This window comes from Lolium rigidum, chromosome 7 (genome assembly GCF_022539505.1).
Source record: "Lolium rigidum isolate FL_2022 chromosome 7, APGP_CSIRO_Lrig_0.1, whole genome shotgun sequence".
Classification (NCBI taxonomy): Eukaryota; Viridiplantae; Streptophyta; class Magnoliopsida; order Poales; family Poaceae; genus Lolium; species Lolium rigidum.
The window spans coordinates 31,547,594-31,573,036 of record NC_061514.1 but is presented as its reverse complement, the minus strand read 5'-3'; the positions used below and the strand labels follow the sequence as shown (position 1 = coordinate 31,573,036).

General features: G+C 43.4%; 2 protein-coding genes across 4 annotated transcripts; both read right to left on the bottom strand.

Moving 5' to 3' along the window:
* Positions 1–1,410: 1,410 nt before the first annotated feature.
* Positions 1,411–3,490, bottom strand: LOC124670155 (chaperone protein dnaJ C76, chloroplastic-like). Of its 2 annotated transcripts, XM_047206660.1 has the most exons (4): positions 3,090–3,490; positions 2,556–3,050; positions 2,293–2,470; positions 1,411–2,172 (listed from the first exon to the last, which is right to left on the bottom strand). In XM_047206660.1, exons 1-4 carry the CDS (start codon positions 3,188–3,190, stop codon positions 1,531–1,533), a joined length of 1,416 nt encoding a protein of 471 aa, XP_047062616.1. In that variant the 5' UTR covers positions 3,191–3,490; the 3' UTR covers positions 1,411–1,530. The 2 variants fall into 2 exon arrangements, with proteins under 2 accessions (XP_047062616.1, XP_047062615.1); XM_047206659.1 differs by having other exon boundaries at positions 2,556–3,490.
* A 412-nt stretch (positions 3,491–3,902) lies between these two features.
* LOC124670154 (sacsin) lies at positions 3,903–24,163 on the bottom strand. Of its 2 annotated transcripts, XM_047206656.1 has the most exons (13): positions 23,700–24,163; positions 21,716–22,445; positions 15,022–21,005; positions 13,286–14,781; positions 12,768–13,031; positions 11,628–11,845; positions 10,548–10,819; positions 7,368–10,386; positions 7,164–7,296; positions 5,746–6,266; positions 4,728–5,639; positions 4,478–4,651; positions 3,903–4,127 (listed from the first exon to the last, which is right to left on the bottom strand). In XM_047206656.1, the coding sequence occupies exons 1-13, from the start codon at positions 24,044–24,046 to the stop codon at positions 3,930–3,932; spliced, it is 14,268 nt and encodes a 4,755-aa protein (XP_047062612.1). In that variant the 5' UTR covers positions 24,047–24,163; the 3' UTR covers positions 3,903–3,929. The 2 variants fall into 2 exon arrangements, with proteins under 2 accessions (XP_047062612.1, XP_047062613.1); XM_047206657.1 differs by lacking the exon at positions 23,700–24,163 and having other exon boundaries at positions 15,022–21,000; positions 21,716–21,898.
* Between the last annotated feature and the right edge of the window lie 1,280 nt (positions 24,164–25,443).

Below are 25,443 nucleotides of genomic sequence, written 5' to 3'. Positions count from 1 at the left end.
GCTAGCGACGGGCAGTGGCAACGGCAGAGCGCGCGGGTACGAGCGCGACGGCCGCCTCCCTCCCATGTGCCAACGACGCCACATCGCCTATTTAGTTGCTAACGCGCGCCCGGAGCTAGATCGCTGCCTTACTTGCCATCTTGCTTCTTGCCTCTACATTATTTTTTATTTAAACAACACGACTAATTCTGTCCGGCAAGTCCACGTGTGGCGGCCTTCCAACTCTACTTCCTCGCTGATAGGGTCAGCAGGGCCGGTCCATATTAAATTTGGACCCGCGATGTGTTCAATAAATATAATTTACATTAATTTTTATACTTCTCTATAAGTTATTGTAGTATTACAGTCTTAATAATCCAGCTAACTCATTATATAGTTACCATAATTAATTAAATATAAATATTACTCCCTCCAGATCAAACTAATTACCAAAAAATGAATGTATCTACATACTAAAACATGTATAGATATATCCAATTTTGCACAATTACTTTCAACTTATTTTCTTTTTGTTGCAATGTACATTAATTATTCTACTTGCACTGGGCTAAATATATGTATTTTCTATGAAAAGTTTGTTAGTTTCTGTTGTACATAAATTGGCAAATTAAATTATACCATCCTTGATTTTTTGCATCTACATAATTTTTTATATAAATATATCTAATAATGTGTGCTAGATATAGCTACTAGGTATGTCCTAATAAATATCTTAATATGTATATTTTGAGTGTACCCTTAAGTAAGAAAATGTATAGAAACTTCTAGATTATAAATTTGGATGTTTGCTTGACTGTCTACCGGGGTGTTTGTGGTCCGGTGTGTTTCCTGGGTTATAGTGGGTTCAATCATAATTCGACAAAGCTTGTCGTTTACCTTTAAAAAAACGCACGAATGAGTAGATGGTGTGAATTCCCTTATTCCACCTTTTCTTTTCCCTATGGTCGGTGGCCTCCGGAAATACCTAGCGCACCCGTTTATTCAAAATTTGAAAAATGCCATTTAAAAGTTTTAAAAACAATTGAAATAAAGTTTTGCATGTACATATTATCTTGATACTTACTCATGTGGCAACTCTAAAAGAAAACGCGATTGTATGCGACATACATAAAAATGAAAAAATGAGCAAATGACACTATAATGATTGAATTTGTACTGCTAAAAGAGATACAAATTTCAATTTTCTCGTTTTTGTGTAGGCCTCATATGGTCCTATTTTCACTTCATTATTGGCACAAGTAAGGATCAAGATAATATGCACATGCAAAAAAATTAATTTAGTTTTTTATACTTAAATGGTTTTTTTTTGAATTTTTAAAAACAGGTGCACATACGCCCATGTCCACCTAATCTGTGTTTGCAGTGGCCTCGCTGCTTATTCTGCTTTCTGTGTTGTATAAATAATACATGTGACATGATCTGAACATTACTACTGTATATACACTCCGTTTGTTTCAGTGGACAAAACCTTCCTATGCGTAGTTACTAAGTTTACACGTTTGCTCTATCCTCTGTGTGTTGCACGCACATTCATTCTCTGAAGTCGTTTCTTCTTACAAGAACCTGAACAAAGCCGGCCACGGCGGCCCCGATGACGAACCAGGTCACGCCGGCCAGGACGACCTGGAGCTCGAAGCTGTTGACCACTTCCACAGCAGCCGCGCCACCGATGTGGTCCTCGATCAAGCCTCCGGCCATGTCCTCCCTGTTGTACCCGACAATCCCCGCGGCAACGATCCCCATCAGCAGCGGCGCCGTCAGGTCGATCCTTGCACGCCTCGTGGGCACCCTCTCGCCGCTGGCTGGTCTACGCGGGCGGCTCTTCGACGGCGCGGCGGTCTGTGCATCCGGCGACGGGAACGAGGCCGAAGACGGCAGGTTCAGCTGCGGGGTCCAGTACTCGTCCCGGCGGCGGGCGTGCACCGCCGACGCCGTCGTGCCTTCCGCTTTGCGCCGGGCGGCTGCCTCCTTGAGCCTCTCCGTCACGGGGTCGTCGGCGGCGGCTGAAGAAGGCGGGGGCGACCGTGGTGGCGGCAACAGGCGGAGAGGAGCAGGGACGGCTGCGGCGGCGGCGCCGGCCGGAGCTCTGAAGGGCCGCCAGTACCACCAGTTGGACAGGGACATGATGGTCTGGACCGCCGATGTCCTCGACTGCCGGGCTACCTCTGACTCCTGCACTCACCATCGACGAAATTAGCTCAGCTGAACGTGTGCAGAGCAGTGGCACTTGGCACTATGTCAGTAGTGGATCAGGCACGACACAAGGCAGCTAGGACTGGGTGAAATCAGTACCTCGGATTGCCTCGTGGTGGACCTCTGCTCCATCTCCTGGAACCTCGCCTTGAACTTTCTGACCTCGGCGAAGATGTCCGGCGACCCCGCCGCGTTGGCCTCCGAGACCCGGACTCTGCGCCGCGGCAGCTTGGACATGAGGAACTCCAGCGCCGCCAGGTCCGACCTCTCAACCATCCTAATCGACACAGAGCGATCAAATCAATCAGGTGGAGACTGATAAATCATCAGAAAGTAAAATCAAGGCTCGAATGGAAGCATACGAGATGCAGTCGACGGGGCACGTCTGGATGGCGTCGGCGATGCGGTCCTCAGGGTCAGCCCACTGCGCGACGACGCGGGCGCGGCCGTGGACGGACTCGATGGCGAAGGTGCGGCCGGCGTGGAGCGCGCACTTGAGGCAGCCCACGCAGGCCACCTCGTCGACGAACACGGCGCGGCTCTCGGCCTCCGCGCCGCGCCACGACGAGTAGAGGGGGCGCCCCGTGTACCCCTGGAACTCGGACCGCTTCGCCTGCTCCCGGTCGTAGGCCTGCCGCTGCGCCGGGTCCGACAGCAGCGCGTACACCTCGTTCAGCACCACCGCCATGTCGTGGGAGCCGCCCGCCGTGCCGGCCACGTCCGGGTGGCACCGCTTCTGGAGCGCCCGGTACGCGGCCTTGATCTCCGAGTGCGGCGACGACGGCTCCACCCCCAGAAGCGAGTACAGGTCGTACTCCGTCGCCCACGACGACCCGCGCCCCGCGCCGCCGCTAGAGCTTGATGACGACGACGACGACCCGCCGGTGCTGGTGGACGCGGCCTGGCATCGGTGGTGGTGGCGGGACGAAGGCCTGGAGCTGAAGGACGGCTTGGGGTTGCCGAGGGAGACGGCGGTGTTGAGGAGGAGCGCGGGCATGGCTGCTCCTGGTATGCTCTGCTCTGCTTTGCTGGCTTGGATTTGCCGCTGCCTCCCGAATGGTGGGAGAAGCTTCAGCAAGGCGATGCGTACACGACGTTGTGGAGCGAGATTTTTTCGCTGCAGCTTTGGAACTTTTTGCTCTGCCTTTTACTTCTGCCCACGTAGGTAGATAGCACCGCCTGGGCGCTACTGATATTTTGGGCCACCGTGGCTAGGATCCAGAAAAAAAAGGACGACTTCCTGTAATCAGAATGAGAAATAAACCCAAGAGGTGACAGCTCCATGTCCATGATTTCGTCAGCAAGAAAATGAGATGTTCAGTACTACTTGGAAGGAAAAACCAAACGGTTTCAGCGGCTAGAGAACGAGCCTGAAAAGAAGGAATACCTGATATGTCATGCAAGCATCCTGGCAGCTGTATTTCTACAAGCCTACGGTCATGAACCAGGCCAGCTTGGGGCTTGCATCTTCTCTCATAAAGACTAAACAATATACTACTAGTTCGTATCATGTCAGGAACCGAGCATTGCTAGACAAGTTGGAGTGACAAGAGACTTTGCAACGAATCTGCACTAAAATGCACTGTGGCTATACAAGAGCTAGAGTTATAATATTTACACAGAGGCCCATTGTTTTCCACCCTAGCAAATCATGGAAAGCAAATGGCACGGCAATCATGCCCGGTATGATATGATGACACAACCCGTAACGTCAAACAGATGTCCCTAACCTATTTTCATGGCCTGAATATTTTCATCGTTCTGGATACTTGTGTCCGGCAAAATGGACACCGTGACACCGAGCTCGAGCATCTATTACACAGGACATGGCCGCATGGTATTAGAGTCATATTGACCTCGGAATTCAGGCAGACACGGCATGACCATGCAGACTTGGCAACATCAGCTTCTTTGACTGCCGACTCAGCTTTCTCCTACAGTGGTAGTTCAAACAGTTTTCAGTGTCATATGCAAGCATATGCAGAAGTGCATTCAGTTGGAATTCATAAGAGTGACTCTATAATGCCAGCTAGGCAGCTTACAATATGCTATGCAGCGCAACAGTGAAGTTTTTCTACCTAGAGTACTACTATATTTATCACATTATGAAATGATGAATTTCCCGGTCAGTGAGATGACATCCCAATGAAAATATTGTGTGATAAAAATCCTGGTGAAAATCTCGTAAAAACATGGTACACAAGAACAAAGGCCGTGTCTTATAGAGATGACTGACAGACGCTACCAGTAAGAAATGCATCAAGAGATATTGAAGTGAACAAACCTGCTCCATCAATAGAGCCACTTGAGATTCTTTAAGTTGGTCTTGCAAGGTAAGAGTAGTCTGTAGCAGTGTTTCCTTCTCGGCATCCATCCTTACCCCTGCAGCTGAAAGCATATCGTGGACTGCCTGCACCAGCTCAGTGGAAGATACTTTGCCGTATTCAAGCCCAGCAGCCTGTAAACAGTAAATCTACTTTATGGCAACAATTCAGCTTGCAAAGAGTAGAGACTGCACAACAAAGGAAACTAACCATATCGCCTGCGACCTCAGTTCTACCACTGATGGACGACTGGCCCGGTGGTCCAGCTTCTTCCACTCTACCACCATCCAGTTGGAAAGGTGCAGAAGAGAGGTCAGCCATTGAAACGCTCTTAAACGAGTAAACCTGACTGGAGAGTAGCATGCGAGTCTCGCCGGGAGCTGTCTCCACTGGAAACCTGTAAAGTGCTTGGCCGGCTGATGGCCTTACATCTTCAGGGACCCTACCGTACCTAAGCTTTTCCCCCTCTTTTCCTGTCTTCCATGCCACAACTTCTCCGCTATAGAATGGTCTTAAAGGAAGGAACTGTACCTGACGAGCATCTTGTGATAATAACTCTGCTCCCAGGGAACCAGCATACCTTCCTTCGCGCTTCGAAACTCCAATGTCAGTGCCTAGATGGAGTATTTCAAGCACTTCTTTCTCTGAACCATCTGGGCATGCAAATATCGAAGCAATAGGCAAGATTACTGGTGCCCCTAATCTATGGCTCACGACAATTCCAACAACGTCATGTATTGTCAAAAAACTTGGGGGCTCTGCAATTAGAATATGACCCGTGGATTTGTTGGCAAAATAAATGCTTCGGTGCTTTCCGTTGCTTGACCATTCTGGAATAGAAGGATGCTGAGCAGTCCTTGTAACATCTTGAAGATTGGGAAGCATAAGAAAGCGAGTATGGACATGTTTAACAAGCTGCAGATTCTGTGATATATCCTTCAGTATAGTTTCTATCTGCACTATATTGAGGGCTTCAAAAGAAGGGAAATGATTGGTTATACCGATCATCACAATCCTTAATGCATCATGCAAAGATTTACTGAGTAGCTTCGCTTTTATTATATCCAAGGTAACTGAGCCAATGCTGTCCAGAACCTGAAGTGCTTCTTTTCCATCAAGTTCCTGACAAGGGAAAATTTAAGTTAATTTGAAATAGAAAATCAATTAAAATTGCTTCCACAATAATCTAACTGGCAACAAAGTTTTAGAACCCATTAGAGAAGTGTACCTCTGTAATGACATCCGAGAGTTTCTTTATGCCCAAGGCCTTGCAAATGTTCTGAGGAAGATCTGGGTGAGCAAACCTTATCCTGGATGTATTTATATTACTCAGCAAATGAGAACCATATGGGTCAATATACACACATGATGTAGCCGAGACAAGCCTGCAGCCATCATCTGGTATTACAGAATCAAAAAGCCCTTCTGAACCATCTGAGATAGCCTGGTTGACTCCTGAAGACATGTAGTCCAAGATTTCCATCACTGCGCGGAGTTCATTTGGGTTCAGGCGCTGGTAACCACATGCCTTTTGGATATCTAGAAGAAGCTCCTTTGCGTAGGAGTTTGTAAGACTTTCCTGCATCCCAATTTCTCTAAGAATGGAGACAGATGGAAGATACAGACTTGGAAGCTCGAAAGCAAAAGGTGACATGTTGATAGTCAGACGAGCAAAGAGTGATTTTGCTGCTATTAAGCGAGTACCATTTGCAACTGGTATAAATGCCAGTTTCTGCAATTCTGTTTTTTCTGCAAAAAGACCAAGCAATTAAAAAAATCAGTTTAGAGTAATGGCATATCTCTTTTCACAAAGCAGCAATAACTCATTGCACCTTTCCCTTATGTGTTTCTCTTTATATAGCATAGCAAAGGAGAGCAGGATTTTAAAAATCAGTTTAGAGTAATGCCATATCTCTTTCCACAAAGCAGCAACAACTCATTGCACCTGTCCCTTATGTGTTTCTCTTTATATAGCATAGCAAAGAAGAGCTGGCTCAAAGGAATGTCTTAGTAAGTTCATTATTAGAAATTTCGCTTTATTATGAGTGATGACTTCTAAGTTCATTACAGTTATGAGTTATGACTTCTTAATGCCCTTATCAAGCAACATGGATAGGCATACTGAAACATGATCATGCAGGTGTTCACTTCTTCATATTATCGGCAAGAAGTAAATCTCACTCAGTAACAGAATGACTCTGGCAGAAATAAATGAAGATATTGAGTGGGTGCAGAAAACAAGCCGTTTGCAATATTTCACTACATCCTATATAGAAATACGGAGTATCTACAGAGCTTGCCCCCGAAGTTTTGGGTGAAAAAGAAACTTTGAAAAAATCTAGAGTTTAGGAGACTCGCACATCCATTTCAGGTTCAAGAATGATGTCGCCATAAAGGCCACACAAAAATATGCAAGATTACACTCAAGTATTAATCCTCACTGAATAGAATCGGGACTGGTTGCAATGTTAAGCATAGCATTAGGTGTCTTATAGTAAAAAAACAAAAGAGAGAGCACACTTCACCACAAGTAATTGGAATCGAAGACAGTGCAAAGGTGAGGAACTAAATATGTTATCACAAATGGCAAACGAATCTATGGCATATTCAGTGAAGTAGAAGTAATTAGTTGTGTCTCTGAGCTACCTGAAGATGATATTGTCCCCCATACTTTATCCAAGTACCGCAAGATCATAAGAAAGGCGTCTTCTACTGTCATTATCCCTGATGAAGATGGCCAGTGCGCCAGCGTGTCCTCACCATTGCCTCTCCCAACAGTCTGTTTAGATCAACCAAAAGTTAAGGAAGAAACATTTTGATAATAAGATGTAAGTATTTAACGACATTGACCTGCAAATGCTTCAGAACTGTAGAGAAGGCAGGAGGACTCCGAAGCCGAAATGCTCCCCAAGAATAATCAGGGGGGATAATTGCTTGTTTGGCAAGAATTGGAGCAGAACTCCATGCTAATGGCCAGTCTTTTGATAAGATAGCTTCACTATAAGAGGCTAGTACCCTTTTACCCCCTTTCTTGCCACCAATACATGGAAAGCCTTTTTCTGCAGGCACAAATACAATCTTTCCGATCTTTTGGCAAAAATCACTATTATACAAAGTAGCGAAATTTGCCAAAATCACATTTACAACAGATTCTGCCAAAGACCATAACTCAAACGGAATTTCGTTTTTTCTGTCTGACAAGTCTTCATTGAAGTCATCATGATTTTCTGAAGATGACATCACATCATGTCCCATTGTTTCTATTTTCATCGCACACTGTACTATCATATCAGCCTCTGTGGATGTTCGAAGACCCGCTTTTCTGAGTATAGCAAGCCAACCATCTGCCATGAACCTTTCGCCAGGGAACTTATTTCTCTCCCCAGAAAATACTGAAGCCAGCAAAGCATCCGAAGGGTCAAGTAGTTCCTTTGGTTTGAATAGCTCTGTAGAAAACTCATCTGCATTTGTCACAAAATTAGTCTCCCTCAATGTATTTACTGTAGCTGGATTCAGTTGCAGATCTTTCCAGTTAGCATACAAGTAAGCTAAAATTTCTTCCTGCTCTTGAACTGTTTTACTCCCAAAGCCAGGCAAAGCAAACCTCATTAGTATTTCTTGATCATTTAATTGTTCAACCCCCAAAGCCTGAAGAAACAAATTTCCATCATCTGAGCTAGAAAGACACCGGGAATCACTGGGGTGAAAGAACGCTGTAGGAGAAATAATCCAATGATCGGACCCTAACAGACTAGTGTATGTTCCTGTAACTGTTTTATATATTGGAAGTTCTCTCAAGACCTCCAGTTCTTCTCTCTGATAAAGGTGCCTGCTAGATAATCTGAACTCTGAGACAAATAACATGAACAGTCTATCACAGTCTTCACTTGATAGACTAAGTGATGAAGGTAAATGAGCAGCATTTTTTGATGAAACTAACTTAGAAGCAATCATCTGTCCAAGAGCTCGATCACGTGAAGGAAACAAATTGCATATGGCAGCACACTCTGGGAAAGACAAATCGAAAATTGGTATGTTCAACTGATTAAGCAGAGCAGTCAACCATGGAAACTTTGAGTTCATTGACTCGAATGCAGTATCAAGTGCGCTCTTCTGTACAGCTTCACCAGTGTCGTCTCCTTGTGGACCAGACGTGTCAACCTCTCTAGCTGCATCATCAACAACCCCACTAACATGTGACGTCCGAGTAGTTGAATCATCCATCGGAGGTACAAATATTAGATGACAGTCTTTCACAGAGCACAGAACTGGCCTGTTTAGAAAAGCAGGAATCAAGGGCCAATCAGACAAAAGTGAAAGGTCACCATTCAAGGAGCTAAATATTTTCCAGAAGCTTCTAATCCATTTAGGAGTTGGCCCAGTAGTTGATGAATCAGCATTATTGACCCAGGGAATCCATTGTGGCTTCCTCTCGACTGCACGTACCCAATGCTCATCAAATAGGTGCTTCAAATGGCCTGATAATAAGTGAGGAGAAAAACTCCTCAACTTCAGAGGCACATGAATAACCTGAGTGGACAGCAGCAGCGCCAAGAAGGGTTTTTCTACACATTGATGATGGATAAAGCAATCCAACAAGGGGCGCATCAATAGCTGCTGCTCCTCACTGGCAATCCAAAGTTCAGTAGCTCCCAGCCTTGTTAGACATTTTGTTGACGTCGGAAATGGGACACCTTTGAGTTCAGATATGATAGATGACAACACACTATTCTCACCAGCTTGGGCCCTATGGGATGCTGGGCCATTAGTATTGCTGATATCCTCCACAACCCCCCGACCGAAGTCGTATAGGGCCTTCCCGAAGTATGTCATAATTTCAAGTGCGTCGCCCCCAGAAGTACCTGGCCTCTGTGTACTTGTGTGGTAAGACAAGGAGCTGCTTGAAGATGGCATAAAATGTGGTATGGAAGAATTCAATGGTTCGGCAAGTTGACTGTTAAGGTGCGACTGCTCGGGTCTATGTAGATCAGAAAACCGGTATGGGTCCATATCGGAGAAGCAATATGCAAGAACATCTATATATGTTTCAATAGATCGAAGTAAAATGGTTGAAGACTCTTTCAGTAGATTTCTAATCATCTTGGGCCTGATCTCTCTTACAGTAACTCCAACTGCTTGGATTTCACTAACCAACTCCCATGGAACAGAAAAAACAGGATAGTGCTCTTTGATGAAACTACAGACCGTAGCAGATGGAAGGTTATCATCATCCCCGCTCCCTGAGTGAGACAAGAACATACCCTCACCTACTTTAACAAGATTTCCCCGGTAAAGTTGCCAAACAGGGAGATCAGCCAACCGTAAATAGAATGGTCTTATAACTTGCTCTATCAGGGACTGCCAGTCTGCTTTAGATGTTCTTGGTGAATTCAAATTGGTTATAGTAGAACCATGGCCAGTGAGTGCAGCTGTAGGTTGTCTTGATCTTGGCCAAAAAGAATATACTCTATCACCATAAGCCTGTAAAATAATACTCACAGAGTGTGCACACCTTGACTCAATAGCAGAAGATAGAGGGTCCTTCCTAAGCTTTTGAAATTCTAAGACCATCTCAACATATGAATCACGCACACATAGCATAAGTTCCTCATTCCATGCTTCAACCAATTTGTTTCTGTCCATTTCAAGTTCTCGCAAAGATCTATCATGTGTGCTGCCAAAAATGTAACGCCCGCCATCATGCCTCACAATGAAATGGCCTAGAGTCGTGACTGGCATGCTTATTGACCCAGATAGCGGTAGAGGAGATAGGATAGAACTGGATGCATTTATATTGGTTGGTACTCCATTTCGAGCTATGTGAGCTGCTACTCCAGCGACAGGGGTTAAGTTGTAGGCAAGATACCGCCTGAAACAGAAATAAATCAGCATGACAAAGACGTTTTCATCAGCAGACAGATTTAACAAAATTCAATTTAGTTTATTGGGAAATGGTCAAACTAGGTAAATCAAATGGATATTTAATATATAAAAGGTTCACAACTATAGTATGAGCTGAAAGAGACAAACCTGTCAAGAGCCATATTCCGTGTTTGCCCTGATCCAAGGCAGAGGGCAACAAACCATTTATCAATATAACTGCAGCCACTCTCAATGACATGCACATCTATAGCTTGCATTTTGATAGCTGCACTTGTACTTGAAAATATTCTGGATAGCTGAAACTTTCTCCATTTCTTTTCCGAAAATGGGTTCCTCAGAGTAGCTACTGATGGGTCAACAAGCACGGAATAATTCAGGGTTGGCTGAGAGGATCCATCCTCCCATGTTGATAAAGATACCTGATCAAAACATATTGACAGCACACAATAAATGCTGAGAATCATGTTTGAGTTCTATAAATTATGCTCTCAAATCATCCATTAAGACTTTATCATCACTGTGTCTGAATAGATGTCATGTACTGTATTGTCACTATCAAGTGGATGCAGTAAACCTTTTTAGTTGCGACTACTATCTATAAAAATAGTATACAGGTTGGCCATGTATAAATAAAAATAGTAGCTTCATAAAAAAAATAACCATGTAACAAATGTTGTTCGATAAATTATTCTACATCAAAAAGATCAACAGATATCGAAAGAGCTCTGGCATTTCTACCAATAATATTATACTAGTATATCCAATGTTTTAGTCCATAAGAAATAGTGTCCCTCTGAATACACTGAGTAACAAGTTCACATTATACACTGAATAAATCTAGTAAAATAGAATAGCAGACCCAAATTATCCCAACAGAATTTAATAAAACAGAAGAGAAGGGTAATACCAATTAACAATATGCCAAAAATCAAATAAAGGAAGTACTTGCTAATAATATTGGAAGAAATAAATGTCGATATTGAAATATAAGATAGGCTCTTAATCAAACAAACTACAAACAACGTGAAACTTCATCTTAAAGGAATGAACAGTGTAATGTAAATGAAAGTGTCTTATTTGCGGTTTAAAGTAAATTGATGTGGTCACATGATATGGAAGTCGATAGTAGAGCAAGATGTAACACATGCAGCGGAAAGACTTAATGGAATGTACAGAAAGTATTATGGTTCTAATTTAATGTGAAAGCTATCCACGAATAAACCTTACCTGAATGACTGACCGCAGGGACAGGAGAGTACTAGATGGATTCTGTATAAATCGATCAAAAATCTGCTGTACTCTGTTACAACCTGCCTCAAGTTCTTTTAGGCATTTTGATGATAAAGGCATCCGAATAACCGTGGAGTTTGCAGAAGATAATGACGCCTCCTGTGTAACACGCATTGGGATGAATTGATCGCGAAACCTCTCAACCAAGTCATTTCCTGAAAAGCCAGCAGTGTTAAGGGCTTCATCCAAACTATAAAAACATGAGCAGATACTAAACGAGGACTTCCTCCAAAATATACTAATATAGGCAACAACGAATAAACAATGAAATTAACATGTGCATACAATTTGGGTAACAGTAATACAACAGTTCAATTGATGAACTATTGCAGTGGCATAAATAATACATCCAGCAGACATGGAATAATATGCATCTCAATGTGGATTCAAAACAAATTTAATGGATTAATGAGTTCATTAAGTTTTGACCCTCGACAGAGCCCTCTGCCCAAAGGGAATTTGGTGCAGATCATCAGATGGTGAAACTTATTTCTTTTAGCTTATTTTCCGTTTCTTGTCTAATTTTGGATCATGTAAAAAAAACCAAATATATAACCTAGGATAGTATATCTTTATCCAAATTTAAGCTGGTGGTCCCTGCAATTTGCAAGTATACATAGAAAAAAATGGTCAATCTAATGATTAACATCTTGATCAGACTCAGCAGTTGGAAAGTACCACAAGTTTGAAGACTTTAAGCAAATTGTGACACAAATTATTCTCAATGTGCAATGCTTATGTTTAGACCAATAATCCTGAACATTTTGAATGAAGCATAAGCCAGTGATTATACTTTTCAAGTCACAAGATATTTCCACGACAAAGTCCATATTGCTTATAGCTGTGATTAAGTGATGAAAAAGCCTAACAGTTTCTACTGGCAGAAAAGTGTATCCATTGTGGTAAAAAAAGTGACTCCAAGGTTTTGTAAGGATCTTATATAAGCAGGCCACATTTGCCTTGGCTCAGACCTTACTTTGGACATTTGAATATGCCCTAACAATTCCTAACCAACGAGAATGTGAAAAATAATTATACAGATGAATTCAGTGAATGTAATTGAGGTAATAACTGTACCTATCAAAGAGAAGAATTTGGCAGATGAGGTGGCAGTGGAGGTCGCACCACCAGTCAAGCCCAAAGGATCGAAAACGTAGAAATAACCAGCAGATAGAATAGTCAAGGCATCACATACAAAATAGCTGCTAAGAAGTCCCAAACCATAGTTAAGAATGTTTCCCCTCAGTTTCCAAGGAGGAGGAAGTTGGAGGCTGCAAACTTCTTCTCGGCTTATCATGGTTCCTTCAAAGACCACTGTCAATGAAGAACCCTGAAGGTCACCTACAGTTTTTTGGGGGGAAAACAATCATTAAGCATACATTAAATGGGTCAACATTCAGGTAAGCAGAAAAAACAAAATAATAACTACTGATAGCAGACTGTTTTTTGGAGTAAAGAAAAATACTCCCTCCGTCCCAAAAAGGATGTCTCAGATTAATGTATAGATACATCTGGATTTAGAAAAAGTTGAGACATACTTTTCAGGGCAGGAGTATCATTGAAATAAATGGACAGAGAGACGGTTTCTAGCATACCTAGATTTTGCTGCAATAAGGACTGCTTCGGATGATCTCGTTTATCATATATTAGGTGCACTTTCTTTGCATTGCAAGAGTCAGCAAGCTCTATAAGGTCAAACAAAAGGAAATCACTCTCACCATACAGAGCCAGCAACTCGCTTATTTTAGCATATTCCATGCATGGCAAATCCCTCATTAGCTCATCATCCAGTAACGAAGATCCGCGAAGAGATCGTACCCCTAATCTATTAGCCAGATCATTACCAATAGTATGATGCACAAAATGCTTTGAACTAGGATCCGTATCCATCCAGGGTGCATCATTATAGATAAGATTTCTCGAAGGTGTCAGGACACCAAATGAATCTGGAATCACCAACGAATTCAGTACAGCATCAGCTGCTTGACTGTCAGGATAACAATCCACAAATGCTTCTAAAACACAATGAACAAAACTCAGTTGCTCTGCAGACAATTGCTCTCCTTTGGCATCACCTTGTAAGCGACGAAGCACATTAAGATAATCTATTGCATCAAATGTCTGCCTCACACCCAACTTCAAGAGTAAACTTTTATATTCCGACAGTTCAGACGGAACTGCATAGAGATAAGGATGATATTTTACAGGTGATTCAAATGCAAGTGCATCTGGAGGCACAAACCTGTCCCCTATATAAACCCATGGAATTCCATCCAGATTCTTTTTTAGAATGTTGGCATCACCACTGTCAACAATATCTTGTAATTTCGAGTAGATTAGTTTGATCTCCTTTTGTAGGACTGCATCAATGGCTGTGTCTTCAGAAAACATCTTCAGTTCATCATAAGACTTGGAAAGCTCAACTAATTGTGACAACAAAATGTTCAAATTTGGTGTGTCTAACCAACCAAGTTTTCTTTGCAGATACATGGAACAAGAATCAGCACTCAGTATCCGCATTTTTGATGAAACAAGCCACATTTGTGATCTCGGCCTTGTAATGACTGGGGTTGCTACATTATCTTCGGATATGAACCATGGAATTCCTTTGAGTAACGGTGCAACATGGACAGGACACCAAGAAATGTTTTTCAGCTCTGACCAAAACTCATGCTCTGGTAGGTCAAGATCAAAGTTTGAGAACAAAGACATAATAGTTAGGTCTGGGTCACACCTATCCTCTTTATTTTCTGCCTCCAAATTTCCATCAGTTTTAGAAGCTTCCACAGCACCATCCTCATTGAAGGTATCCTTGTCCTCCTTGTCCTCCATGTTTGACGTCTTCCATTCAAGCACATTAAGATATGTAAGTAGCATCTGTCCACGCACAAATGCATCATCATCCTGTCCTGAATTGTGCACCAGTGAGACTGACCTTGCAATGTCAAGCAAAGTACTAAATCCCATTTTTCTTTTCAGTCCAAAACTTGCCAATAATTCAATCATTTCAGTTGCCATGAACTTTTCTGAAGGAAAGAAGGTTTCTTTGTGCAGTAACTTATGGAACTCTGGCACACCAGGATCATAAAGCCTGAAGAATTACAAGTGTTACCTTATTTATACTGAAGTCCAGAGAGTAAATGAAGGACAAAAGAGAAGAAATCAAAATCAATGTTTAGGTTATTGACACCTCATCCTAGTGGAATCGCAAATAAAAAAAGCAATTGGAGCATACAAGAAAATCAAAAATAAGGTCTACCAACCTAAATGCTCCACTAGCAATTGGAGTAACATTTTCACATGAGAGAGAGAGAGAGAGAGAGAGAGAGACCTGGAAGGATGTAGCCATGCTCCACTAGCTGTTAAGACAAAAGGGATTTCAGACAATAGATCTCTCACAGAACTATTGTTTTCTATCAACAGCTTCACATCACGAACAATTGCTGAAAGAACAGCTGGCTGTGATAGAAACTCTGACATCCGAGGAAGCACATGGTCCTTGTAAAATTCAGCCTTTTCAGGTTCCCTGATACCAAAGTATGACACTAAAATCGACTTTTCCTTTTCAGACTCGGTTCTTATAAAGCTTCCATTCAACAGATCTTCATGTACACCATCAGGTTTAAGCCACTTTCTAGGAGTTGTCAAACTAACAAGCTCCCTAGATTTATAAGATTCAAATATAGGGAGGTTCCTGATTGTATTCATATGTGATGTATTTATCTGATTTCCTGAAAACCACTTTGACTGGAAAATAAAACTGCGGAGCTCATGTGTTTCTGCCAATGAAGTATTCTGGAACAGTTCTTTAATATCCTGGACATTAGAAGCAACAGAATGCAGAGCATTAAGAACACCAGCTGCAGTGGATTCCTGAACATAATTAGCTAACTGTGGATGCTCTATCTGCAGATCAGGTCTCAGAAAGAAACAGCCCAGTTTCTGAAGCAATGAGTGCATATTTTCACTCCAGCCATCATCTCTTATTACATTTGAAGCACTACCAAGTTGCATAAGCTTGCCATCTGCAAGCGGTAGTATGGGCCATTTTGCAAATATTGAAAGATCTTCACATGAATGAAGCAAGAAATTCCAAAGTGACATCATCCATTCCACGCTTGGCTGGCCTTGCTGTTCAGGAAACCAAGATACCTGCTTGGCGTGCTGCCATTCAGGCGGCAAAATTCTGGGCAACAGCTCAACGAGGATACTGCAAGTAAATAAGTAAATGTTTGAGCGTGCAGAAGAAGCTATGTCAAACAACTGCTTCAAAACACCATCTGGTAAAGAGTTATCAATAACAAGATGTGGTATGGAATCCTTAAGAAAGTCAAATTCCATTTGTGAAGTAAAGAATACTCTTTCACCCTCCCCTCGGTTATTAAATGTTGTGAATGATCCATTTACCAAAGGAAGAAGAGCCAATCCATGCAATTTATCAGAAAGGGAAGGATCATCGATATCACTCAGGCAATACTCCAGGGCAACTATGGCCTCTTCTCTGCTTCTGAACCCACGCTTCCGTCGGATCAACAAATTCCTTAGCAAATGAGGATTCAGGAGATGAACTGATGGATATGCATTCCTGAAACTGTCTACTATTGGCTTGGATACAGATACCAAAGGCAAACCAGCTTGCGAGAGAACTTCCGCCAGCTCGGTTGCCTTTGAGAAACTGAAATCAGGGAAAATAGCTTGCCTTGTTGACACCCAATGGCCACCTCGAGCTTTTGTATACAAAACATGAAGTCCAAGTTCTGCAATCGATACATACAGCTTCCTCACCATGGAAGACCACGGCTCCACACTTACAGCAGTAGGCCAAAATGAGAGAAACAGGTCAGAGGGACCAAGCTCTTCTGCCATGGCTGCAAGGAGGTGCCCATAAGCAGGAGCAGCAACATCTTCAAGCAGTGCAAGATTCCATTCAGATCGCACTCTTCCTCCTCCGGCCATGTCATTTCCTATCCAGATATCCCTCCGATTTGAAGATAGTTCAAAATAAGCATTTACATGCACTGGTATGCTAGTATTAATTGGTAGAGGAAGAAAGCAAAAGGCCCGACCCTCAAATAAATTCCTTCCCTGAGAAGATCGAAGAGCTAAATGCTTGAGAACAAAATCGTCACGGTTGACTTCAGCTTCACCAGACAGTTCTTTGGTATCGTCCACACTCACAGAATGCAGATATGCAGCAACAGATGCCCAGGGAACAAAGAAATGAGACTTACTATCGGAGGCAGTTGACAACTTTCTAGCATGACCCCCACCTATACACTCGGTTAAGATCCATGAATGCACAAAGTGCGCAGTAGGGCTTTGCTCAAGAATAGCAACCTTTTGACAACTCCAGGGTAAATCACTGTCTTTTGTCTTATTCAACTTATTGAAGAAAGTATTTCTATCCATTCCTGCTGATTGATTTCCATTTACATATGCAAGCATCGTATTAAGTGCATGTGGCTCTTTGGACACCTCACAACTGTTATGCTTCGAGGCACAATGAACAAGTCGCATCTCCTGGGAGTCATGTTCCTTGACATACAAAGTTATCTTTTTAACATTGCGGAGAAAAAGTAGAGCCTCAGATACAACTTCAGAGAATGAAGAGAAAAGCATCTCTACATCATGGGTTGCATATTGTTCACGCTTTATTTGACTTCTACAAGCAGCGGCTTCATTCCTGAGAGGAAACCGGAAAAGTGTACCTGGAAATGGCTGTTCCAGGTCACAACCAAAGTGTAAGAATGGTGTGAACTGATCAGGGAACTGTTCTAAGATCCGCCGTCCTACAAATTTTATCCTTAAACCTGGATGAGAAGGGGATATTCCTGGTAAATAACATGCATGTGGATCAAACATGACAATATTCTCGCCAGAAACAAATCCAGGCATGTCAGTGAAGTGATAGACACAATTGAAGCCAAGACCAAACCTTCCTATAGCAAAAGGCTTCTCAAGTTTGCTGTCTTGACCGATTCGTGAAATGGAATAAAGATCTTGTGGACTAAAAACTGAATCGTTAAAGCAGTAGAGAGCAGGCCCCTGCCATTCAGCCATTTCAGGTGAAAGAATTGATGAAGTACCATACTGGGTTTTATCCAATAGAAACACAACCTCAGAAGCTTTAGCATCTTCCGCATTCTGTACCAGCTCAAAGAGAATCCCAGGACCATCTGCATACATCTCCACAATATGCTTGAGTCTTGTAGTCAAATCTTCATGTTGTCCAAAAGCCTCTGCAACCCCTGATAAACTCAAATTCATTGAATCGGAACTCTCAGCAAGCAAGAGACGGCGAAGAGAGCGAACACCGAGCCTTTCTGCCACATCATTAGAAATATTACCATGCACAAAGTTGTGAACATACTTCTTTGAGCTGAAAGCAATGCTCGATGCATTACCAATGATGTCATGACCAGAGTCAAGAAGCCAAGGGGCATCATTAAATACTAGTTCAGAAGATAGACAGAGCCTAGCCGAAGAATCAGGTAAATATATCTGTGTTTGCTGATCCTGAAACCGGAACTCAGCTAGATGCTGCACCACCAAGACAGCTGTTCTTAGTTCTTCAGCTTCTAGGGAAGCTGTGGCTTTCCTTGTGGCCATTCTGGTCAGAATACTAGCATAATCCACAGGGCTAAGGTGCTCCTTTATGCCAAGATCCAAGAACAAATCCTTGAAAACTGCTAAATCAATTGGAATGACACGAATGTATGGTGCAAGGTGGAGGTGGCCACTAAGAACAACTTCCTCAACTTTCGCAAATCCATCACCCACCCAAATCCATCTGCAGCCCTCAAGAACGACTTTGACAATATCCATTTCATCAGAACCAATCAAATTAGTCAGTAACGAATAAATCTTAGGCATCACCAAAGCTAATTCTTGCCGAAGGACTTGATCGGTCACAATTTCATTGTTCTTACCAAGCTCAAGCAACTGAGCCGCGATTACACTTCCAGAAGGAGGAGATGACCATCCTAAGCTGTAAGACAAAGCTGAGGAAGTGCATTCACCATCAAGTATACGCGAGCTGGCAGAAACGATCCACATATCCTCCTGCAGCCTTACTTGCTTAGGTGGAGCTATCATGGAGGATACTGAAGGCCATGGCAGCGTTGGGCTTGGTGCAGTGACCAACACAGGACACCAACAAATCATTCTCAAGTCACTCCAGAACTTATCTAGATCAAATCCCCCAGAAGTATCACGAGGCCTCAGCGCAGTAGTAACTTTCACAAGCATATTTAACCTCTTCCGGACATCAAGTGCCTTATGTACATGCCACTTTTGAGCATGAATTTCAAGATATGAAAGAAGCACTTTACCCCTTGAATGAGCCTTCTCCTGATCTTTGTGCACAAGCGAATCAATTTGTCGGGCACTTTCTATTATAGTATCAGTAGAAACAGAGGTTCTAAGACCCAAACAGAGCAACATATCAAGAACTTCTGGGTTTTCAAATAAGCCACTGGGAAAGCAGTCTGATTCCTGCAGAAGAGCATAGAGTTCTTCCACCCGAGGATCATAAAGAGATTGAGGACTTCTCAAGGTCCCATTAATAGTTGGGACGAATCTAAGGACTTTCAAGCCTTCCTTAAACCTTGGATCCTCCAAGGACAGCTGGGGCAGATCTTGTAAGATGGTCAGTAGAACTGAATCACGAACCTCTGTTTGCAACTGATCTAACTTGTTCAGAACATACCTCTGGTAGAAGATTGATTTTGACATGCGCTCAACACCATAGTACCTCATTATGATATCTTCATTGCTTGGGGATATACAGAACAGGAAATCAGAGTTGAGTAGGTGCTCAGGAACACCAAGAGGTGGCATATACTTTCTTGAATGGGACAAATCGGAGAAGCCATAAGAACTGGGAGATCCTCCATCAAATACTCTGAAGATGGGCAACTCTTTGCATAACTTTATGTTCGTATCAGAAAGGCAGACTCCTAAGTACCATTTTGGATCCAGAAGAAACTGGTACAGCTCATTTTTCTCACCAGGTGTGATGTGTTGAAACAGCGCATGCAAATCTACTCCCTCTAGTGAAACAATCCCAAAGATTGAATGGATAACTCCAGTAGCATCGCCTTTATACACGTAATGAGCCAGTTGTTGATATGCACTTAAATACTTGGTGTCTAGTATCTTGCAACCTAACTTGGCCAAGAGTTCCTTCATCAAACTAGATAGCGACTCTGTTTCAATTAACTTTGATACTGTAGATGCTCTGTAAAGGTGTCCAGAAGTCGAAGGCAGTATAGGCCAGTCAGTAAACAAATCAAGATCATACGAGTGTTCCCCAATATACTGCCAAAAGAGTTTAAACCAGTCTGCCGTAGGAGATGATCCACCCGATAATTGACCCCAAGGAACTTGGTTTCTACACTTCCATCCAGGAGGAAATAGCCTGGGGAAGAACTGAAGAAAGATTGGACCATCAATCAGTGAAATGTTTACCTGGGAACTTTTGGCTATCTGATGCAACTTTTCTAGTAGCACGGGGGTGATACTTCGGTCAATTATTCTGTCACCAAGCGCAGAAAGAAGCTCATATTCTGTCTTACTGCAGACATAATAGTGGTTCTCTTGTGAAATATCAGAAAACATCCCATACTGCTTATTTGCTAGTGGAATCAGTGGGAGGCCATTCATGCATTTACCAATATCAGCACTATCCAGATCATTAAGGCAATATTCCAGTAATATTAGCTTATGAGATTTTCCTAACATACCAAGTTTTACAAAATCTCGGAGGTAATGTCTCACTGTAGCAGGAGTGACCCGTTTTAGAGACTTCACATAGAATTTCGAAAACATATTAACAATTTCACTTGGTACACGAACAACAGGCATGCCTAACAACACAAGAGCTTCACTAAGATCATTGCTTCTCAAGAACCCCTCATCATGAAGCAAAGCCTCAGCCGGTGATATCCATGTCCCACCTTTGATCTCTGAGTGCAAAACTGGAGAGCTGTAGATAACTTTGTATATTTGTTCCACAAGAATACTCCAGGGTTCCTCGTATACACCAGTTGGCCATAAGGAATAATACAATATTGTGGAGTCTGAAAGTGTCCGCAACGCCAGCAACAGTTCTCTGAACAATGGAGCAAGAACATCTTCTAGCAATAGCCTGTTCCAATCAGAGCGAAGCTTACCACCCCTGTCCATGTCAGCTCCGTACCAAATGTCACGCCGATTGGACGAAACTTCAAAATAACCATTTACATGCACAGATAACCCTGTCCTTACTGGCAAAGGAAGAAAACAGAATGCATGACCTTGTCTGAGATGACTATCCTGTAAAATTCAGTAATTACCATAAAGCATAAAAACAGCAAACGCTAACAAACGAAAATCAAAACACTGAAATAATGTGCCATGTCATAGAAAAAAAAAAGTGCTATTGTGCCAGGCCATGATGTTCATTCTGCAACATAAATCAAACAAATAATTTGTAGTTCTAGAAACTATGACTCACCATTGAAGTTTTTAAGCTAAAAGGATTCCGTGAACTTAAACCAAAAGGAATGACACTACACAGAACCCCTCTTTTAGACAAGAGCACTGTTGTTGATGTGATTTTTAATTAAGCAACAGCAGAAAACAACAGGCAGGGCCCAGCCGTTGCCACCAAAGAGAATAACCATTAAACAATGGTCATTGCATTAGCCATAGCTAATAGACCAAAACAATTACCTACAAATCTGTGTGATCTAGTCACATACCCATGTCGCTAGTTTAAGTGCAAAATCAGATGAAAACAAACAAGCTTTACAGTCCACACAACCGATCATGAGTTCCATTCCATGAACAACCAAAACAAATAACTGTTGACATGTATGAATGACAGATACTATAATCACAAACCAAAAGCAGAAAGCATGCCCAAAAGTAAAAAAATAATGCCAGTGGTTCATAAACTGAACAAAGAACAAATCCAAGATAGTAACGGGAGTATATGTATATCTAGTCTAGGTTAGCAAACTGAAACTGAATTCGTCCATTACCTCAGGCCCCAATTTGGAGATGCAAGCAGCAACAGAAGCCCAAGGCAGTAGATGAAGATCATATTCCTTGGCAGCACCAGTTGCGAAAATGCCTATTTTACTTAATGCGGATGCCATTCCCTGTACAATAAAATAGGTATGGCTCTTTTTCTCAAACTTGTCTCCCAGGAATGCCTCCGATACAAAATCCATAGCAAAGGAATCTATGTTTTGCTCAAGGGATTCATCAGAAGTGCCAGAGAACCTGATTAGAGCTTGGCGATGCCACGACAGATTATCATCCTTTGACCGTAAGGAGCAAGAGTATAGTAGCTTTGGCTCAATCATATCAGACTCCCACACGTACATTTCAAGCGCGAGGACATTCTTAAGAAAAAGCAAATTGTATACAGCTTCCTCGTACAGCTGAGCAAAGAGAAACAAGACGTCGTCTTCCGTGTACACCTGTCTTGATAACCGACTGGAGGATGCTTGGTCAGCATTCCTCAAAGGAAAACGAAACAAGGTTCCTTGAAATGGCGCCTTCATGTCGCAGCCGAATGCTCGATAGGGCGAGAGCTGATCACTGTACAATGCAACTGCTGTAGAGCTGACATAGTCTATGCGCTTCCCAGGATTTGCCGCTGACACGTTCGGAAGGTACGCGCCCTGGGGATCGAACATGACGACGTACTTGCCGCTCACGAACGATGGCAAGTCGGTCAAGTGGTACACCGAGTTGAAACCAACCCTGCAGAAACGTAAGCCATGGGGAGTTACAGGGGTGAAACATTGAGAAAACAGCTACAGGTCGCAAAATACAAATAACTCGCTTCCTAAGCTTTCCAGATAGTACCGACTTAGTAAACATATGGCAATGAGTTGTGGAACTAGAATAGTAAGTTAGTAACAGCATTATCATCCATGTGTGTAGTAGAAATGCAACGGCGGTACTCGATGATTAAATAAGGAAGGTCTCCAGGGTCATAATCGAACGAACTATCCTTGCTGAGACTGCTGCTACATTCCTATATAAATCATGAATGATCCTGCCCAGCAAACAAAGCACTGCAGCAATCATGGCATCGGAACATAAAACAGGAATGAACAGGGAACACAGAACGCCAGCGCAGTTTCAGTAGTCACGAAGCTTAGATTGCAAATTACAGCTCGAAGCAAGCTTGGCATTGACTACTAGTGGGAGAGAGTTGGGGAGGACGCGTACCAGAAGCATAAATCATGGGGACATTAACACGAGTCCTAGAATACAATAACATGCTTGGGGAACTTTTCAGATATAGTAACAACTTGCTAAACGAGTGGCCCTGAGTTCTAGACCTGGAATAATGAGCAATATCATCCCTCAGATAGAAAGGCAAACATTGCAAAAATGGATGAAACGGACAGAACTCAAACTGAACTCCGTCATACAATTAAGGAACATCTGCAGGGTAAACGTCGCTATCCTCATAAAGCAAATCAATGCATTCCCTTCTAAAATCATCCGTGATCATGCCCATCAAACACATCGCAGCAGTCATGGCATCAAAACACAAACCAGCAGCACCACAGATGGCACACCACTTTGAAAATGAACACGGTACAGACGCCAGCGCAATTCCAGTGGTCGGGAAGCTCAGATTGCAAATTACTAGAATAGCAAGTAAGTAACGGCATTATCATTCATGTGTATAGAAATGCGCATAGCATTGTGAAAGGAATGGCAACAGCGGAACTCAAGCTGTACTCGATCATTAAATAAGTAAGGGTCTGCAGGGTCATAATCAAACTAACTATCCTTGCTGAGACTGCTGCTACGTACCTGTATAAACCATCAACGATCATGCCCAGCAAACAAATCATGGCATCGGAACATAAAACAGAAATGAACAGGGAATACAGACGCCAGTGCAATTTCAGTAGTCATGAAGCTTAGATTGCAAATTACAGCTCGACGCAAGCTTGGCATTGACTAACTAGTGGGAGAGTTGGGGAGGAAGCGTACCCGAAGCGTCCGGTCTTCCATGCCTGGGAGACCTTCTTGCTGTCCCCGATGCGCGAGATGCTGGCGAAGTCGTCGTCGGTGAAGACGGCGTCGTTGTGCGCCAGCAGCGCCGGGCCCTGCCACTGGGCGAGCGCCGGGGCGAGCAGGGAGCGGGAGCCGTGGGCGCGGCGGTCGAGGCAGAGGCGGACGCGGGAGGCGCCGGCGTCGTCCGCGTTCTGGATGAGCTCGCGCAGCGCGGTGGTGCCCTCCGGGTAGTTGGCCAGCACCTCGCGGATGCGGCGCGTCAGGTCCACCCGCTGCCCGAAGTCCTCGAGCAGCATCGTGCCCCCGCCGCCGCCCGGATCCATGGCGCGCGGTCCGGCGATCGGGACGGAGCTAGCGGGGCATTGGGGCTAGGGTTTGGGGATGGGATTGATGGGGATTTGGGTTTGCCGATTTGGGCGTGCTCCTCCTGTGTTTTGTTTGCGCCGTGGTGAGGTTTGCTTGGTTGGTTGGTTGGTTTGGTGGCTTGCTTGGAGAGATTTTGACTTGTGACTCGTCGCCGGCATTTGCTTCTCTTTTCTTGGAGGGGAAGCCAGTGGCCCGGTCGCCGCCGGCCCGCCTAGCTGCTGCCGGCTGGTCGGCAGGACCCACGCTCCGGCGTAGGGACGCCTCTAGCGGCTCGACGTATTTCGAACGTAAAAATAATAGAGCGCCGCATTTACGTCGAGCCACGGATCGCGGATGTGGAAATGGTCATTGATCATCATTGTCCGTTTGCATCTCGGGTGCTCCAAGCGACCCGACGCATTGTGTGCGACGATACTGCAGGTTTAGGATTATTTGCACCGAATATGTACAATATATCAAGCAAATTTAGCCATAGAAAACAACAAAAATAGAGGTTTTAAAATACTATATTACCGCAACCAAATAAACACGAAAATCTACGTGCATCAAGCATTAAAATGTATAGAGCATAGTTCACAATTTAACAAATAAAAGTAGATGAGATTGGCTATTCATCAATCTATTAATGTCCAATCAATGCCCACTATACCTGGCCATGGGAAGCCCGGCCCGGACTGACCCGAAATTTCTGGGCTTGGACCAGCCCGAGCATGCCTGTGGGATGGACCTAGGACGAAGATTTAGGCCTGATGGTTGCGCTGGGCCAGGCCTGGCCTTGAGAAATGTGCCAAATAAGGAAGAGGCCCAGCCTGAAGCCCGATGGGTATTTGTTGTGATGGGCCAGGCTTGGGCCGAAATTCTAGGCCCGACGGTCGAGCCAGGTCAGGCCTGGGCCTGGGTTTTTTGCGTCGGGCTTTGTTAGGCCCGGCCTGGCCGGCCGGAACTATGCCCAGGTATAATGCCCACTAATAGCTAGTCAAATTCTTCCATAGACGTTTCAGAATGTTGCTATCAGAGACGAGAAACTCTCATTTGCAACTAGTTGCGCCCGCACCCCATTTTTTGTTGTGACACTTCTAAGTTTCCAAAAAATGCAAACTAAAATTCTAGACATACATTGTGTTGTGTCTTGTGCATCTGTGAAGTTTCATCCAAAAATATGTCAAAATGTGACATGTGTAAAAAAGAGAAGACGTACGTAAATAGTGTCACGTACTATTTATAGATCATTTGTTCTTTTTGTGTAGAACACATTTTGACATATTTTTGGATGGAACTTCACAGATGCACAAGATACAACACAATGTATGTCTAGAATTTTAGTTTGCATTTTTTGGAAACTTAGAAGTGTCAC